At 43.7% G+C, this 17,838-nt stretch overlaps 3 protein-coding genes across 3 annotated transcripts in view; all 3 read left to right on the top strand.

Moving 5' to 3' along the window:
- Positions 1-12,179, top strand: part of LOC137436506 (cadherin-like protein 26) — a 30,115-nt gene extending 17,936 nt beyond the window's left edge. Inside the window, exons 10-17 of the mRNA XM_078786494.1 lie at positions 2,912-3,130; positions 3,741-3,983; positions 4,493-4,623; positions 5,163-5,312; positions 5,583-5,738; positions 5,827-5,970; positions 6,175-6,303; positions 11,394-12,179. Coding sequence (XP_078642620.1) covers positions 2,912-3,130; positions 3,741-3,983; positions 4,493-4,623; positions 5,163-5,312; positions 5,583-5,738; positions 5,827-5,970; positions 6,175-6,303; positions 11,394-11,531 — 1,310 coding nt within the window. The 3' untranslated portion in view covers positions 11,532-12,179. The remainder of the gene's footprint in view (positions 1-2,911; positions 3,131-3,740; positions 3,984-4,492; positions 4,624-5,162; positions 5,313-5,582; positions 5,739-5,826; positions 5,971-6,174; positions 6,304-11,393) is intronic.
- The window catches only part of LOC137436505 (cadherin-13), a 677,612-nt gene that overhangs the window by 100,294 nt on the left and 559,480 nt on the right, over positions 1-17,838 (top strand). The gene's annotated exons all lie outside the window — the stretch shown is intronic.
- The window catches only part of LOC137436100 (DDB1- and CUL4-associated factor 11-like), a 193,879-nt gene that overhangs the window by 95,690 nt on the left and 80,351 nt on the right, over positions 1-17,838 (top strand). The window lies entirely within an intron of this gene.

The following is a 17,838-nucleotide window of genomic DNA, read 5'->3' as shown; positions in this document are numbered from 1 at the left end:
AAACAACTGCCAACTTGTTCAGGCCAGGCCGCCCCAGCAAGATCAGCCCAAGAGCAGACCTCAAGATGCTGAAAGAGGTCTCTAAGAACCCCAGAATGTCATCACGGGATCTACAGGTAGCTCTTGCCACCGTTGATATCAAAGTGCACAAGTCTACCATTAGAAAGAGGCTGCACAAATTTGATCTACATGGGAGGTGTGCCAGGAGGAAACCTTTGCTGTCCAGAAAGAACATCAGGGCAAAACTAAAGTTTGCCAATGAACACCGAGGCAAAGACCAGCACTTCTGGAACAATGTGCTCTGAACAGATGAGTCAAAGGTAGAGCTATTTGGCCACAGTACCAGAAGACATGTTTGGCGAAAACCAAAGACAGCATTTGATCACAAGAACCTGATACCAACTGTAAAGCATGGTGGTGGAAATATTATGGTTTGGGGCAGCTTTGCTGCATCAGGGCCTGGGCAGCTCACCATCATAGAATCCACTATGAATTCTTCATTGTACCAGAGGGTGCTTGAGGATAATGTGAGGCCATCTTTCGGAAAGTTGAAGCTCAACCGAAGGTGGACCTTGCAACATGACAATGACCCTAAACATACCAGTAAATCCACCAAGGAATGGCTGAAAAGATAGAAATGGAGGGTTCTGGAATGGCCAAGTCAAAGCCCGGATCTAAATCCCATCGAGATGTTGTGGGGGGATTTGAAACGAGCTGTGCATGCAAGAAACCCCTCAAACATGGCACAGCTGAAAGAATTCTGCATGGAGGAGTGGGCAAAAATTTCTCCCAGTCGATGTCAGAGACTGGCAGACAGTTATAAGAAACGCCTACCTGAGGTTGTTTCTGCCAAAGGGGGCAATACCACCGATTAGAGCCAAGGGTGTACTTACTTTTTCCAAATGCGAAATTTGCATTTGTTTATTTAAATTATACAATGGACTACAAAATGTAAATGTTTCATTATATTTGTTATATTATATCACCTTTATCTGTCAATATTGTTGAAATGAAGATCAAATAGCTGTATGTTGAAATATGTTGAAAAAGTCAAAACTTTACATGGGGTGTACTTACTTTTTCACGTGACTGTATGAATGATAGTTTTAAGGCCGTTTTCCCCGCTAGAGCGGGGGTTAGCCTTGCGGTATGAATATATATCTATAATAATAAAAGTCAGTGTCCATCCGTCGGTCCGTCCGTCTGTCTGTCTCCTCCACAACTCCAAAACCATGAAACCTAGCGGCCCCAAACTTTGCACGCATACACCTGGACCTCCACCAGATTGCAAGGATGAAAACTGGGTGCTTGGGTGTGTTATAACTCCATTTTTGAAGATGACTAACGAGGTGCTCATAAGAAAAAAACCCGATTATGGTGGCTTACCAATATGGCGGCCCGCCATCGTGGGTCAGCTCACTGCACCTCACTGGGTTCTTAAGCCGCCATTTTGTTTCAGCCTCCTCAAATGTGCCTTGCCTTGGAAATATGATCGATTATCATTACATAATTGAATCCTATCATCAAAATCTGGATTCGGATATGAGGATTGGATCCTGGAGATGAAATAATGTGCAAATCTGGAGTGAAATCTGACAAATTTACCAGATCTAGTGATTGGTGAATGCTGTTCGGTCTGCTTTTGCAAGCCATGATGATATAGTAGACAGAGCTTCCTTTTTGTTTTTAGTCACAAGGCTGGGGAAGTTTGGGTATGTTATAACACCCTTTTTTTAATTTGTCTGCTCTCAGTGATTTCCACATGATTTTCTGCTTGACATCGATGTTTTTATAATTCCTCGGCCATTTCAACCAGAAGCAATCAGTTTGCTATTGTTTGCCAACCAGCCGTTCCTTATCACCCATTTCTTTGGAGTGTTTGCTGGAGTGCTTAAGCCATTTTGTGAGGGCTCCACAAAAGAAGTGAGAAATGCCTGTGTACTTCATTAATTAATCACAAGGCCGGGGAAGTTTGGGTGTGTCATAACCCCATTTTTGAATATGATTAACGAGGTGAACCACCATTTCGTGAACACTATTTAGGCTGCTTTTGCAAGCCATGGCATTACAGTAGACAAAGCTCACTTTTTGTTTTCACATACCAATTTTTTCATCGACTAACTTTTTTGTGCGATATAGACACTCTCCTCCATTTATATATGTATATGTATACATATATAAATCTGCTTAATTTTTTTATGATATGGGTAGAATACCCAAGAGAGAATGTCACTTCCTCCCATTCAAATCATTGTAATTGCTTCGGCCATTATTGTGCTAGGTACGATGGCATTTATCAACGATTCTGTGGATGAACAAATCCGCAGTTTTGCGATCTCTCGATATGGTAATTTAGCAGCTGTGTGGGCAGCTTAGTTCTTGGATCTGTGCCGGGAATCAGCCAAGACAGGCCCCTTCCCTCGGCGGCAGCAAAAAAGTCACTGATACTGCGAGAAAGATCTCACCTGTTAATAGGGCCCTGGACCTTGCTGCCACCGAGTCAAAGAACCGTCTCTCTCCCCTCCCGACAAGATCCTGCCGACTATGCCAGCTGTGGTAGCAGCAGTCTGCTTCCCACGTCTCCGTCAGAGTTTATTCTGACGTAATTTTTCATTCTTGTTAGCTATTAAAACGTTTGAGAATAAACAGTATGGCTTTTAAATGCATATGACTTCACTCTATAGTAGTTTTTAAGTGTATAATTTTGTGTACATTTGAATGGGTGGCCATTTGTTTTCCTATACCATTTGTACATATGGTGTAGTATTGTACGTGTCATTAAAACATGTTTGTGTTTTAATGGCTGTCTTTCATGTAGCGTATGGACCGTCAAAAGTAAAAGTGTTCTAATCAACATGATGCTGTATAACACCTGTTTAAGGAGCTGTCTCTTTCCTGTCATGTGTTGCAGTTACGAAGCAATCAAGTACAGCAACAATGTTAATCATTGTGAAGGATACGAACGACAACAGACCGTATCTCGTCAACAGCACAAGGTGTATCTGCGCAGACACAGTGACCGAAATGGTGGTGAATGTCAAAGACGACGACTCTGGTCAAAATGCAGGTCCATTTAAATTCACACTGCCAAACGAGATGCTGCGGAAGTGGTACTTGTCTAACACTCAAGGTAATGCTGCTGCTTCTTCTTCTGCTGTTGAGGAACGCCATTTTAGTTGACGGAAGTAGTTAGCTGTAAAATGTTGTTGTGTTTCCTTATAAATATACTTGTAATGCAAACAAACTACTGGATTTCATAGTCAGTATTTCCCTAAACATCTCTGCAACAAAATAGTTTTATGAGTTTGATGGCTGAAAAATGGTCGCCTTCCATACAACCATCTTTTGGCAAGTTTGGCCATTTTCTGCTGCTTTGATTGTGCAGGAGTCAAATGTGAGACTTAAAACGGGCCAAACTGATTGAATTTCAATGCATAACTTAATAAAAGAACAATCATGAAGTATTTCAGACGATCATCATATGTAGATAATCCACCATGCTATTAATATTACAATTATTTTGATGCATTCAATAGTATATGCAAAGGGAGTGGGGAAGAATTGAGAGTAATGTTGAGAAAAATAAGAGAAATGGGAAAGATGATAAAATGAGAAGGGGGAAATGAGAAAACAAGGTTGAGGAAGAGGAGGTTGAGAAATTATATGAAGGGGCACATCTCGTATGTTAAGGTAGAAATGAAATCAAATTTTGACCTATTCAATTTTTTCCCCCATCCTAGGCAAGATGGGCTTGCTTGTGCACAACAATGGCCCAATTCCAAAGGGAAGGTATATTGTGCCCATAACTGTGCAAGACAACCAGGGCCTGTCAGGAAATGGAAACTTGACCATAAAAGCAATCGAGTGTAAGGACAATGAAAATGAGGCAGACTGTAAGGCTGTCGCTCCAATAGGAGGCGGGGGCCTTTCAGCCGGCGCCATTCCTGGAATCCTTGCGGGGCTCCTCGGCTTGCTGTTGCTGGGTGAGTGTTACAGTGACGAGTTATTTAACATCAAACATAGTGCAAGGAGTAGCGAAAGTTGGATATGATATAATATAGCATCCCTCCATCCCTCTTGTCCCATAGCTGCTAGGCCATTGATGCGTGTCCAACATTAAATATTAATTGTTAGAGAAGGCAAGGTGCAAAGACTGGGTTGCCACTCCTCTTGTCTTTGGGGTGGAGAAAATAATTTGAAGTTTGCCACTGTGCCGACAATAACTGGCCTACTATTTTCGAATGATGCTGTGAACAGTTCCGATGGATGGATATTAATTAATGCATTAACACATTGATGGACTACGCACACATTAATGCCTCGTCCTCCCTGTGAAACACCACGGTGACAGTTTAGAGCTGGGCTGAGATTTGTACCCAGGATAGGCAGCTCAAAGGAGAATGTGCTACCTCTAAGCTATCCTTCCAGCCCATGCAATGTAGCATAAGGGGGAGTGAATGGAGGTGTAACGTGCTATTTGTGTTCATCACAGCTCTGTTGCTGTTGTTGTGTTGCTGCAAATTGGGAACTGCTAAGACGTTACCAGGTTTTGCAATATACCGCCCGATTGAGAAGCCAATCACTTTGGGCCTTTCACCAGATTCATCTGGCAACATATCGAAGGCAAGTACAACACCAGGTATAGCTGGCATCAGTTCACATGTCCTTGATTGTGGGTCCTTGGCACAGCTGATGTTTCAACATAATGTTCTTTGAAATTATCTCCACCACCTGGCAATGTAAACCACTCTTCACTAACTCAACTGATATATAAGTTTGTGGTTGGTGTACAAATTGATATGTTGGAGTGAAATTCGGCGACCATGATTACTATGATTGAATAAAACTCTTGCTAACAACGATCTACAGTCAATACAGTTGTAGATACAAATAAGATGTATGTAGTTGAATGTAAATGATAAGGTGGTAAAGTGCAACAAATCATAGAAAGTTAGGAGGGTTACATAGAGTCTTGCTGGTGAAGGCTGTGGTGTTGATATGTGTCGGCGGTCAGGTAGCATAATGGATGAAATCAAGAAGACGTTGTTTGAGGTCTGCTAAGTGCTCTGGGAGGCAAGGAGAAGCTGACGTTTCTGTCATTGACCCCTCATCATCAGAGCAAGAAAAGTAACATAAAGCTTTGATTTTTGTAAATGCGTCAGGTTCCTGGCTCAGCTGTGCCACTACTTCATGGTGCGGCTGGTGGAGCATCTTCTGGGGCAGCAGCAAACAGCAAAGGAAGTGCTGCTGCAGTGAGTGGTGGAAAGTATCAGGAAGATATTTCCATAGAAAAGACGACAACCACCAATCAGGTGAATATATAGATATGTATTCAGGCTTAAATTTTAACTACCGCGTCCTCTAACTTCTTTGACAATCTTTAAAACATTTTCCATCTGTGATTAAACATTTTAAGTGAAAAATCAAACCAAAATGCTTTATGAAGATATATGTGATCAATTGCTTGGTAGTTATTGCTTCGATAACGCACACAGCTGTGTGAGAGCAAGCATTCTAATCGCGAACACCATTCAGCAGAAGTTATGCAACTCAAATTCCATCTTGTTTGTTCATTTCTGTAGAATATGTCCATGAATGCTAGTGGAGGGGCCGCTGGTAGTGCTATGGATGGAGCTGCTGGTAGTTCTATGAGCGGAGGTGCTGGAGGGCACGGCTTTGGCATGATTGCTGAGACCAATGTCATGGATGAAGTTACTCATACCCAACCTAATGGGAACGTAAGTCCTCGACATCTTCTAAGTTATGCTTGGCTTTTCTAAGTGACTGGGCAACTGATCCATAGAAATCTGCACATGTCATTATTAGTTCCAAACCCAACCAGTGAGTATGGAAATGGCTACAAAAAATGGCATGGCCATGGGCAGTATGTTGGGCATCACCACATTGGCAAACAACAGCCAAAGATGGCAGTCTAATGAGATGCTTGCGGGGCAGTATGGACAACAGCAGGTAAGCTCTCCACGTCCTGACCACAATGTATGCAACATCACACTCATTTCAATTGCAAAGGAGAGCAGTTATGGATGCTATGATGAGGAGATGGTGTTACGCTGTACTTTTGGGAGCGGCTTACAATATTACAAGAGATGCCAGTAAGAGTAATGCTTCGTTATAATGGATTTGGAGTATTGCTGATGATGGTTGGACCTGCAGATGCAGTTTGCTGCTGGAAATGCCATTGTTCAAGATCGCTTGTATCCGGCGGTAGAACATCAAAACTACAACTTCGCCGAGCAAATGGGCACAGCTCAAAGTGACACCACCGAGTACTTTGTCAACGAGGTAAGGACAATGTTTGAGCTGCAGAGAGATTTATTACTTTGCGATGGTGTGAGAGGATAGCAGGCATGGGGGCACTTCCCTTATGAAGAATATAAGTATACAACAACAGGCATTTTAAGGCCATTTTCCCTGCTAGAGCAGGGGTTAGCCTTGTGGGCTCAATGACAATCTTCTCCATTTTGCCCTATTTTCTGCATCTCCCCTTGTTTAACCCCCTTGCCCACATTTCTTCGTCCACCACATTTAGCCAAGTCTTTCTCGGTCTTCCCGTCCTCCACTTCCTTCTACATTCATTTCCATCATTCTTCTCAACCAGTCACTTTCATCCTTCCTCAACACATGACCAAACCATCTCAACCTGTTTCTCTCCACAGCATCCATCACAGACTCTATTCCCATCATCTTTCGCAATTCATCATTTGTCTTCCTCTCTCTCAACGATACTCCGCACATCCATCGAACCATTCGCATTTCCACCCTTTCCAGCCTTCGTTGCTGCTCTACATTCATGACCCATGTCTCGCTCCCAAAAATCATAACACTTCTCACACATGCAGCATACACCTTTCCCTTCAGCCTCAACGACACTCCCCTCCTCGTCAGCACGCCACTCAGTTCCCGAAACTTCTTCCATGCACATCTCACTCTAGCAACCGTTTCCGAGTCTGATCCACCTTCTCCATTCAACATGTCTCCTAGGTAGCAAAATGTTTTCACACCTCCAGCTTCATGCCGTCTCCATGTATGATAGATCTCTTTGTTTAAGTGTAAGGATACGGACGGTATTGAAATTGACTGGTTAGTAATTAAGGAGTCGTTGTGAGGACATATATCTATATATATATATATATATATATATATATATATATATATATATATATATATATGTATATATATATATATATTTTTTTTGTATACTGAATCGAGGCTCGTGAAAGAGCTAACATTTATTTCACAAACAAATCAACCAAACAAATATAATATACAAAAAGAGGGAGCGGAAGACAAGATGGGGAGATATATATATATATATATATATATATATATATATATATAGGAATGTATCAATAAGACATTTTAAGAATATTTTGAGGAATTAACATGAAGATCAGAGGGTAGGGGGGGAGGGCTAGTTTGGCTTGAAAACACTTAGGAAAGACCTAACTGGTCCATAATCCCAAGCTTTATCTATATATATAAAACAGTTTGTGTGTGTGTGTGTGTGTGTGTGTGTGTGTGTGTGTGTGTGTGTGTGTGTGTGTGTGTGTGTGTGTGTGTGTAATGTTACCGATAGACTCCGAAACAGAGAGGCTCACGTGCTTGATATTTGGCAGAGACATGGCCATTGAGCCTGGGACGAACATGGCTGACCTCAAAATATTTGACGATGCATATTTTTTATTCATATTTACCTCAGCGCATTTCAGCGAAGTATCCGCTAATCTCAGCCAGTGTCAGAACAGCTCGCTGATTCGCTCAGAGCGATCACGTGATGTTCCATCCCCGCTGCTAGACTGATTCGCTCAGAGCGATCACGTGATGTGACCATTGCCATTCACTCCACATAGGTGGAGATGCAGTTACCGGGCGCCATCTTAGTTGGCATTCGATGCTGGGCGATGGTGATTTCCGTCACACGTTTGCACGTAATTCAGAGCGAAAAGCGATCGTGTTTTGTGTCGATTTTTGTCGATTTTGTGCGATATGAATTAAATGTCTTTGATAGGGACCGGTAATTCCGCCAGGGGCGCTGCGCGCACTACTTACGCTATGCATGCCACTCTGCGACCGCCGTTGCGGTGCACTGCTTTGCGGGCAAATCGTTTTTATGCCATGGTATGTCATATTTTGGACTTAACCACTCTTCATGACTGATCATGTGACATCTACACACTCATGGCTACCACCGAGACGGATCCTGGTTTCACGTGAGTAATATTTACCATATTTGCTCGATTTTTGAAACCGATGCATGCAAATATCGTGTCTATACCACACCTAAAATATTTTTTAGAAAGAAGAAGCACATCTCCCCTTTGAAAGTGCCCCCTGAAGTGTGTCCAGGTGGAATTTCTAAGTCGTAGGTCTTAGCAACTCGCAGCAATCTTTTACCGCATGGATTTATCTCGAGTATTTACTAAACTGTGCTAAGTTGAAGTTGCGTACATATTTCAGCAGTTTTCAATGTAAATCGGTGTAATGTAACCTCCCCCCTCCCCCCTCTCCTCCTCCCCTCCCCCTCCCCTCCTACCCCTCTCCTTCCCCTCCTACCCCTCCCCTCTCCCCCTCCCCTCCCTTCCCCTCCCTTCCCCCTTACCCCTCCCCTCTCCCCCTCCCCCTCCCCCTCCCACCCCTTCCCATCCCTCACCCTCCCCATCCCCCCCTCTTCTCCCCTCTCCCCCTCCCTCTCCCCCTCTTCTCCACTCTCCCCCTCCCCATCCCCCTCTTCTTCCCTCCCCCCCCCTCTTCTCCCCTCCCCCCCGTTCCCCTCCCCTCCCCTCCCCTCCCCCCTCCCCTCCCCCGCCCGGCAATGCCGGGTACTTCTGCTAGTTTGGAATAATCCAAAGACATATTAGAGCTGCAGTTTTGAGCAACTTCGAGAAAATTCAACAAACAATTATCAGTCTTTTTTAGGCCCTTGCCCTGAAGCTAACCCGAAGGAATCCAGCAACCTTCATATTTCAGCCCATTGTAGATTTTCACAGCCTGAATAATTCAGCCTAATGTGGCTGAATTAGCTTGGAGAAGGACAAAAGCAGTTCAAACATCTTGAACCAATGCAGAAACACCAGTGGAGTTGTATCTGGAAAAAGAAACACAATTATAACTTCAAACATGTAGATCTGGATCTGGATATGTTTCAGATTTTGCTTAAACCAGTCACTCAACCAACATTGACCTCAAAGCAGCTCAGTCCCATAATAGAATGGTACAACTGCAGGAATTTATGGCATTTCCTTTATTCCCAGATAAAGTCAGATGCTCCTCCTTTGATGGAATACCTTCTTCTTCGATGGAATACCTTCCTTCTTCCTCTTTCGTAAACAGCACATGACTGACTGGCATCATTGGCTGTGCCGCTAATGCAACAGCCTCTGTGTACGTCAGAGGACGAATTTGGAATTTGTTTCAGGGTGCTGGCGGTAGCTCACCTAATCTTCATGGAGGATACCGTGGGATCTCTAATGCTCACCAACTAATCCTGGTAGACCGACACACAGTTTTTAACGTCCATCTGAGGGACGGCACACACATTGATGAATCGCTTTGCCTGCGATGACAGTATTGAGCTCGGTCGGGGTTTCAGCCGAGGCTTGACGGTTCAGGGATGAGTGTGCATACCTCTAGGCCACCCTGGCAGCTCATTGCATACCTTGCAAATCAGTCATACTCTTAACTCCGGTAATCTGGATAAACAATCAAAAGTCTAAATATATGAACAACAGTGAAGTGTTCAGTTTTTAAAATATCCAGTGTACCTTAGTGCTGTTTGACGAGTCTTCGCTGCTTATAAAATTTAGAATACCCACATGAATAATTTTTGAACCACACATAGAAAAATGATAATAGTTTCTTTTTTGTTTTGTATACAAGATCGAGGCTCGTGTAAGAGCTAACATCAATCACACAAAAAACGGACACACAACACATACCATAAAGGGAGCGGGAGACAAGATGGGGAGAGAGAGGGGGAAGCACACAAGTGCAACAGCAGAGAACAGGGACAACGGAAGATCTGTGGGAGGTGAGGGCTTGGAGGGAGGAGGCATGGGAAGGGGGGGAGGCAGGGTGGGAGAGGTATAAAACACATGGACACTGCTAGAAGTTATCTGTGAAAAAAGTGAAAAGTGAAAGTTATACAAAAAAAATTGTACAAAAGTTTTTATACAAAAAAAGTGAAAAAGTTCTACAATATCTCAATTCGGCATCTATATGCAGATAGACATGCAAGTTGAGAAAATAATTTCATAAACGCTCGGTAAATAGGAAGAAAGGGAAGGATAGGAAAATTGAGGAAGGGAATAAAAAGTGGTAGGAATTGAAAGAAACAAGGAGTGAGGAAGGTAAGTGAAAATTGAGGAAGGGAGCGTAAGTGGATGGATCTCTGGGACACCGAGTAAATTGTCGATGGCCCCTTTCAATTCAAGTAACAGACGATTGTACTTCTCTGACTTTATAACTGAAAACGATAACTCAGATAGTTGGACTTGGGTAAAATTCAAGTTTATTTGGAAGGCTGCTCAATCTCAATGTTATCCTGAAAATATTGTGAAATCCATCATTTTCATTTTGGGAAATTTTACTTTTTAAAGTTGTGTTCCATGTGACTACTATCCTTTAGATATAATTTTCATAAATGTTTTTTTTTAAACATTTGGGTGCATTAAATGGGTGCAATTAACAACATTTGGGTGCATTAAATGGATGCAATTAACAACATTTGGGTGCATTAAATGTGTGCAATTAACAACATTTGGGTGCATAAATGGGTGCAATTCACAACATTTGGGTGCATTAAATGGGTGCAATTAACAACATTTGGGTGCATTAAATGGGTGCAATTAACAACATTTGGGTGCATTAAATGGATGCAATTAACAACATTTGGGTGCATTAAATGGGTGCAATTAACAACATTTGGGTGCATTAAATGGGTGCAAATACCAACATTTGGGTGCATTAAATGGGTGCAATTAACAACATTTGGGTGCATTAAATGGGTGCAATTAACAACATTTGGGTGCATTAAATGGGTGCAACTAACAACATTTGGGTGCATTAAATGGGTGCAATTAACAACATTTGTGTGCATTAAATGGGTGCAACCAACAACATTTGGGTGCCTTAAATGGGTGCAATTCACAACATTTGGGTGCATTAAATGGGTGCAATTCACAACATTTGGGTGCATTCAATGGGTGCAATTCACAACATTTGGGTGCATTAAATGGGTGCAATTAACAACATTTGGGTGCATTAAATGAAATGAAATAATTTACTCTCCAGTACCAAGTTGCCTGTGACATTTCCTGATTTTTTTTTTTCCTCCATTCCATCTTTTCCCAATTTTCCTTCCTCTCCCACAACAGAGCCTTAGGTTGTTGGATTCGGACATGTCAGTTGCTGCCGGCGATGTATGTTTGGTTTACACGTACGAAGGCAGTGGAAATTCTGTAATATCACTGGATTGCTGCAACTTGGACGAAAATGAATTCCCTTACGCATAGACAACGCATAGACAACTACAACCAATGGCAAATACATTGGCTCAACTTCCCCAGCCTCGAGATCACGCATTTACATCTCTCTTCATTGGAGACACTCTTGCCAGGCCAAATTAAATAGTTGCAACTTTTCAGCTGCTTCATTTATACTTATAACATAGCTTTTGCTTAACAGGTGGTTGATTAAGAACAACTTTAATGTGGATGGCATCCAAACTCCGTGGAGGGTTTCAGGTTCAAACACCATTATTATCAAGTCATCTGAGAATAACCAGACTCGGTGGTGTAAGATACCAGTAAGAGCATCCGCTCTGAATCTGGGAGACTGGTTCAAACCCCAGCAGAGTCAAACGTAACCCTTTAAAATATTACGTGCTTCTTCCTTGCTTGGCACACCAGCATTTAAAAGGATAGTGCATGGAAAATGCTGGGAAGGTGATGGCAAACTGAAGCATAACCCTTGCAAAGAAGCTGCTTCAGCAGCATCGACGCTCTCTTATAAAAAGTTAGGTACATTGATGATGATGAATTGTACATGTTTTTTTTAAATCATCCAGAATTCAATAGAATTCCTGCTTGGGCATCTTCCACCAAAGTGGCACACTTTTCTTACTCTCATGTACATATATAAATATGGAAGATAACGTACAATGATAAGCAATCGTTGCATTATGTTCAGCCTTTTCACTTTGATTAACTTTGCCATGTCAGGCAAAGCGAATGACTTTTATCTGGGAAATGTTCGTCTGCACAAACATCATGCTACTTGGGTAATTATTATGTTTGTAATGTGATACATTTGCATCATTTTTATTTCACTGTTTTTTTCTACTGCCATAAAAGGGCTGGGTTTTTTTTTTTTTTTTTTTTTTGTATACTGAATCGAGGCTCATGAAAGAGCTAACATTTATTTCACAAACAAATCAACCAGACAAACAAAATATACAAAAAGAGGGAGCGGAAGACAAGATGGGGAGAGAAGGGGAAGCACACAACCACAACATTTGAGAGCAGGGAGAAGTGTGGGAGGGAGAGGGCTTGGGGGCAAGAGGCGTGGGAAGGGGGGGCTGGGGGGGGGTGAGGTATAAAACACAAGGGGACCGAAATTAGCGGGGGTAGAAAAGATCAAGGTTTTGGATGGGGGAGGATAAGAGATGGTGGTGAACAGCTGTTTTAAAGACCTGGAGGGTGGAGTGGGATTGAAGAGAGTGAGGGAGTTTGTTCCAGAGGTGGGAGAAAAGAGGAATGAAGGAGTGAAGGTGAGCAGAAAGTCTTGATTTTGGCAGTTTAACCATAAGAGGGTTGCAGGCAGATCTTGTGCGACCTGTAGGAATATTTGGGGGACAGAGCCCAGAGAGAGCTGGGGGGGCAAGGCCAGAGAGGAGTCGGTAGAAGACGGAAAGACCACCATCCTGCCTGCGGTGAGTGAGTGAAAGGCCCTTGGAGTTAGCTTCATCGCGGGAGATTCCAATGATTCTGAACGCTTTGGTTTCAACAGCGTGAAGACCTAGGTGTGAGGCGGGAGCACCAGACCAGAGGGGAGAGCAGTATTCCATAGAGCTGTGGATGAAAGCCTTGTATGTGGTGAGGAGTTCAGGTGTTGCCAAGGAGGGACTTCGCACGACGGAGGATGCCCAGTCGGCGACTGGCTTTGGAGGCCAGATTTGAAATGTGGTTTTCCCAGGAAAGATCATGGCAAATAGTGAGACCCAAAAGCTTGAGTGACAGAACTTCTTGGAGAGGATTATTCAGAAAGTGGATGGGAGGGTTTTCCAGTCGGTCTTTTCGGAGAGACATCGTAAGAGTGTGAGATTTATCAGGATTGAAAGACATGTTCCATTTGTTTGCCCAGTCTGTGATTTTGTCCAGGTCTGCAGAGAGTGAGGAGGCTGCAGACTGCCGATCTGAGGGATGAGGAATGGAGCGACAGAGAGTAGAGTTGTCAGCAAAGAGATAGAGAGGATTTTCAAGAGAGTCAGAGAGATCATTGATGAAGACCAGAAAAAGCACAGGGCCCAGAACACTACCTTGGGGAACTCCAGCCTGAACAGGAAGAGGAGATGAGAGAAACCCATTCAGGGCCACACGTTGACTACGACCAGAGAGGAAGTCCGCCAGCCATGCGTGGAGATTTTTATGGATACCAAAGGAGGAGTGTTTGGTGAGCAGAGCGGGGTGCCAGACCGTATCGAAGGCACGTGAAATGTCAAGGGAGACAGCTCTAATTTCCTGTTTGGCGTTGGGGACCTCCATCCATTGTTGAGAAAGCAGAAGCAGCATGTCCAGAGTAGAGTGACCAGTTCTGAAACCAAATTGATGATCAGAGATCAAGCCATTGGAGAAGAGGAAAGATTTAATATCTGAAGCAATGATGGATTCCATGACTTTGCTGATAATTGGGAGAAGGCTGATTGGTCTGTAGTTGCTAGGATCTGTTTTTGCACCTTTTTTGTGCAAAGCGGTGATGTTGGCTGTTTCCAAGCAGATGGCAGATGACCTTGAGCAAAAGAGAGGGTGAAGAGAACAGAAAGAGGGAGTGAAAGAGCGGAAGAACATGATTTTAGGACCCGTGGGCTGATGCCATCAGGTCCAGTTGCAGAATCAGAGTCGAGGGTTGACAGAAACTTTTCCACCTTGTCAGGAGGAAAGGACAAAGAGTCCAGGAGCAGCTGGGTACGACTGAGTATGGTGGGTGCAGAGAGGGATGGGTTTGGGACACAAGATTTAGAGGCAAACACAGAGTTGAGGCATTCAGCTTTTTCACGTGCGGAGTCAGCCGTTAAGCCGTTTGAGGTGAGGGAGGGTATGGATGGGGAACAAACACCAGAAACAGATTTGACCAGACGCCACCAGGATTTGGAAGAGGGAGACTGATAAGAGAGTTCGGTCTTGAGAACGGTGAGATATTGTTTCCTGGCTCTCCTGAGGGTGGACACACACTTGTTTCGGTCTTTGTGAAAGGAAATGAGATTTCCTTCCGTTGGATTTGCTTTCCAGGAGACGAAAGCAAGTTGTTTCAGGGCAACAGCCTCACCACAAGATTCCGTGTACCATGGACGGGAGGAAGGGTATGACAACTGAAGACGAGATGGGATAAATCTGTGCATGAGAGAGAGCAATTTACTTTGAAAGAATTCCCAGGATGAGTTGATGTCAGAGGCGGTAGAGATGGGAGACCAGTCCAGATGATTGATGGCTGCTTGAAGACAGTGCCAGTTGGCCTGAGTGAAATGCCAGACTCGTCGACACTGAGGAGGCTCTCTGAGAATGGTCAGAGAGATGTCCACTTTGACAAGCACATGATCAGATGAGCCAATTGGAGCAGAAGAAGAGCAGCAGACATTTTCAGGGAAGTTAGTCATAACCAAATCCAGAAGAGAAGATGCTCCATTGACTGAGATCCGGGTCGGGAAATTGACAGATTGTGTCAGTCCCAGTGAGTCGCAGAAGTCCTTTGCTGAAGAGCCATGGCTGGTGAGAGAGGTACCCACACCCAGCCAACTGGCATGGTGACAATTGAAATCACCACATATGAGGAAGAGAGAGTTGGGATGGGTAGATAGAAGTTGGTCCATATTATCAGACAGCGAGATGTAGATGGAGTCATCACTGTTTGGTGGACGGTACAACACACATATGAACAAAAGGTGGGAGCGAAGGGGAAGCCGTAGCCAAAGGGATTCCTGGTGGTGAGGTGGAGAGAGGGCAGTGGAGGGCGAGTGAGGAAGAGAGTTTTTTATAAAGATAGCAACCCCACCTCCAGGACGAGGCTCAGGTCTATCATACCAGAGGAGGGAGTAACCTGGGAGAGATACCAAGGCATCAGAGACATCATGAAGGAGGAAAGTTTCTGTTAAGCAGATCACATCTGGTTTGTCAGAAGCAACCTGTATGGAAAGATCAGTCAAGTTTGAGCGAAGGCCCCGGATGTTTGAGGTCCATACCGTCAATGAAGAGGAAGGGGGAGCATCGGGTACAGAACAGGGGGGGGGGGAGGGGTAGGGTTAGATGTGGAAGAGGAGGAAGAGGTAGGGAGAGCTGTTGAAGGTGTGTCAGAGATTTCAGAGATTTCAGGATAGCTTGGAGAAAGGGAAGAATGGGGGCGGACAAAAGGTTTGATGGAGATTGGGTGAGGCACAGTGAGGTGTTATTTGAGGAGGGGGAAGAGCGAGGCAGAAGGTTGAGGGAGATGAAGGTGAAAGTTGGAAGGGGGAAGAAGCAGGGAGGATGCTTTGAGGAGGAGGGGTGAGAGGGGTGTCTAGGAGGGGAGGAGCGAGGGAGAGTCTCAGAGGGGAGGGGTGTGGGGGGAGTTTAGGAGGGAGGGGAGGGAAGGGGCAAGGGGGGAGATTTGAAAGGGATGGGTGATGGGGAGGATTTGGAGGGGAGGGGTGATGGGGAACCTTTGGAGGGGAGGGGGGATGGGGAAGTTTTGGAGGGAAGGGGGGATGGGGAAGGTTTGGAGGGGAGGGGTGAGATTGGATTTTGAAAAGTGTACGATTCATGGGAAACGAACATTTTTTGCAAAATGTGTTTGAGACCTTCGAGTCAAAAATACGTTTGAGGACACTGAAGGAGGGGTGGAGTTCTGGATAGTTTAGGGAATGTAGAAAGGAGGAACTGTAAGAGATGGTATTATATATATTTTTTGGAATGAATAGATTTGGTGAGCAAGACAAAAGCATCCTTTTGTAGGAGAAGAAGAAAAAGGTGTTATAATATATGAGAGAAAATAGTTGTTCAGGGGAGAGATTATACATTTCTAACCACGTGATCGCGAGCAACATGAACGAAGAATGAACGAACAAATAAGAACAACAAATAAACGAATAAGCCCTGAGAAGGAAATATTTTTTGGGGTTTTTTTTTTTTGGAGAGATATTAAACAAGGAGGTATGGGGTGAACGACTGGGACGAAACAGAGAACGAAAATAATTGCAGCGCATTCGACGAATCGCTGAGAGAAAAACAAAACCACAAGGTCGGAGACGGTACGGTAGCCTAAGCCTACGAGTACTCGGCCTCAGAATAGTCGATACGCATTAACCGACGATTGTGTATACATGTACGAAAAATTAGCACCGAAAATTTTCCTAAAGATACGCTATAGGTACACACACCGAAAGATAGATACAGTCTCGACAAAAACACAATTGTGAAAGATCACTTAGCTTCGAAAGCGTGAGCACATGGAACAGCTTCGAAAAGACGTGACCTCGCCGTGATCTCGCGAGATACGGTCAATTAAAATACACTTACAAGGGACTCTAATTGGATGCATATCATATTTCCTGCACAGTACCAATAAATGCAAATTTATTCTAACTTTGAGTTCATCGCCAGACTATAAATTTGCAAATCATAACATAATGAAAGTGAATTGTAGATGAAATAATAAATTAATTGCAAGGGGTTTGGCAATGCAAATGATGATTGAGCCAACTCAGAAAATTTTTGGTCTCTTCACTTTGTTATTGATGAAAGAGTCTGATATATAAACACACCTCTGAGATAGATACTGACGAAAGAGTCTGATATATAAACACACCTCTGTGATAGATACTGACAGAAGAGTCTGATACATAAACACACCTCCGATATAGAAACTGATGGAAGAGTCTGACACACAAACACACCTCCGATATAGATACTGATGGAAGAGTCTGACACACAAACACACCTCCGAGATAGATACTGATGAAAGAGTCTGATATATAAATACACCTCCGATATAGATACTGATGGAAGAGTCTGATACATAAACACACCTCCGATATAGATACTGATGGAAGAGTCTGACACACAAACACACCTCTGATATAGATACTGATGAAAGAGTCTGATATATAAAGACACCTTCTTTTTTTTTGTATACTGAATCGAGGCTCGTGAAAGAGTTAACATTTATTTCACAAACAAATCAACCAGACAAACAAAATTTATAAAAAGAGGGAGTGGAAGACAAGATGGGGAGAGAAGGGGAACTACACAAACATAACATTTGAGAACAGGGAGATGTGTGGGAGGGAGAGGGCCTGGGGGGAGGAGGCGTGGGAAGGGGGGAGGGGGTGGGAGAAGTATAAAACACAAGGACACCAAGGACTTCCAGGACAGGAGTTGGTATTTCAAAAAAGTGGATTTGGGGTGAAATTAGCGGGGGTAGAAAAGATCAAGGTTTTGGATGGGGGAAGATAAGAGATGGTGGTGAACAGCTGTTTTAAAGACCTGGAGGGTGGAGTGGGATTGAAGAGAGTGAGGGAGTTTGTTCCAGAGGCGGGAGAAAAGAGGAATGAAGGAGTGAAGGTGAGCAGAG

Source organism: Myxine glutinosa, chromosome 11, assembly GCF_964187855.1.
Source record: "Myxine glutinosa chromosome 11, kmMyxGlut1.1, whole genome shotgun sequence".
NCBI classification, from domain to species: Eukaryota; Metazoa; Chordata; class Myxini; order Myxiniformes; family Myxinidae; genus Myxine; species Myxine glutinosa.
The sequence above is the reverse complement of the archived record's forward strand: the minus strand, read 5'-3'. Positions and strand labels throughout refer to the sequence as shown.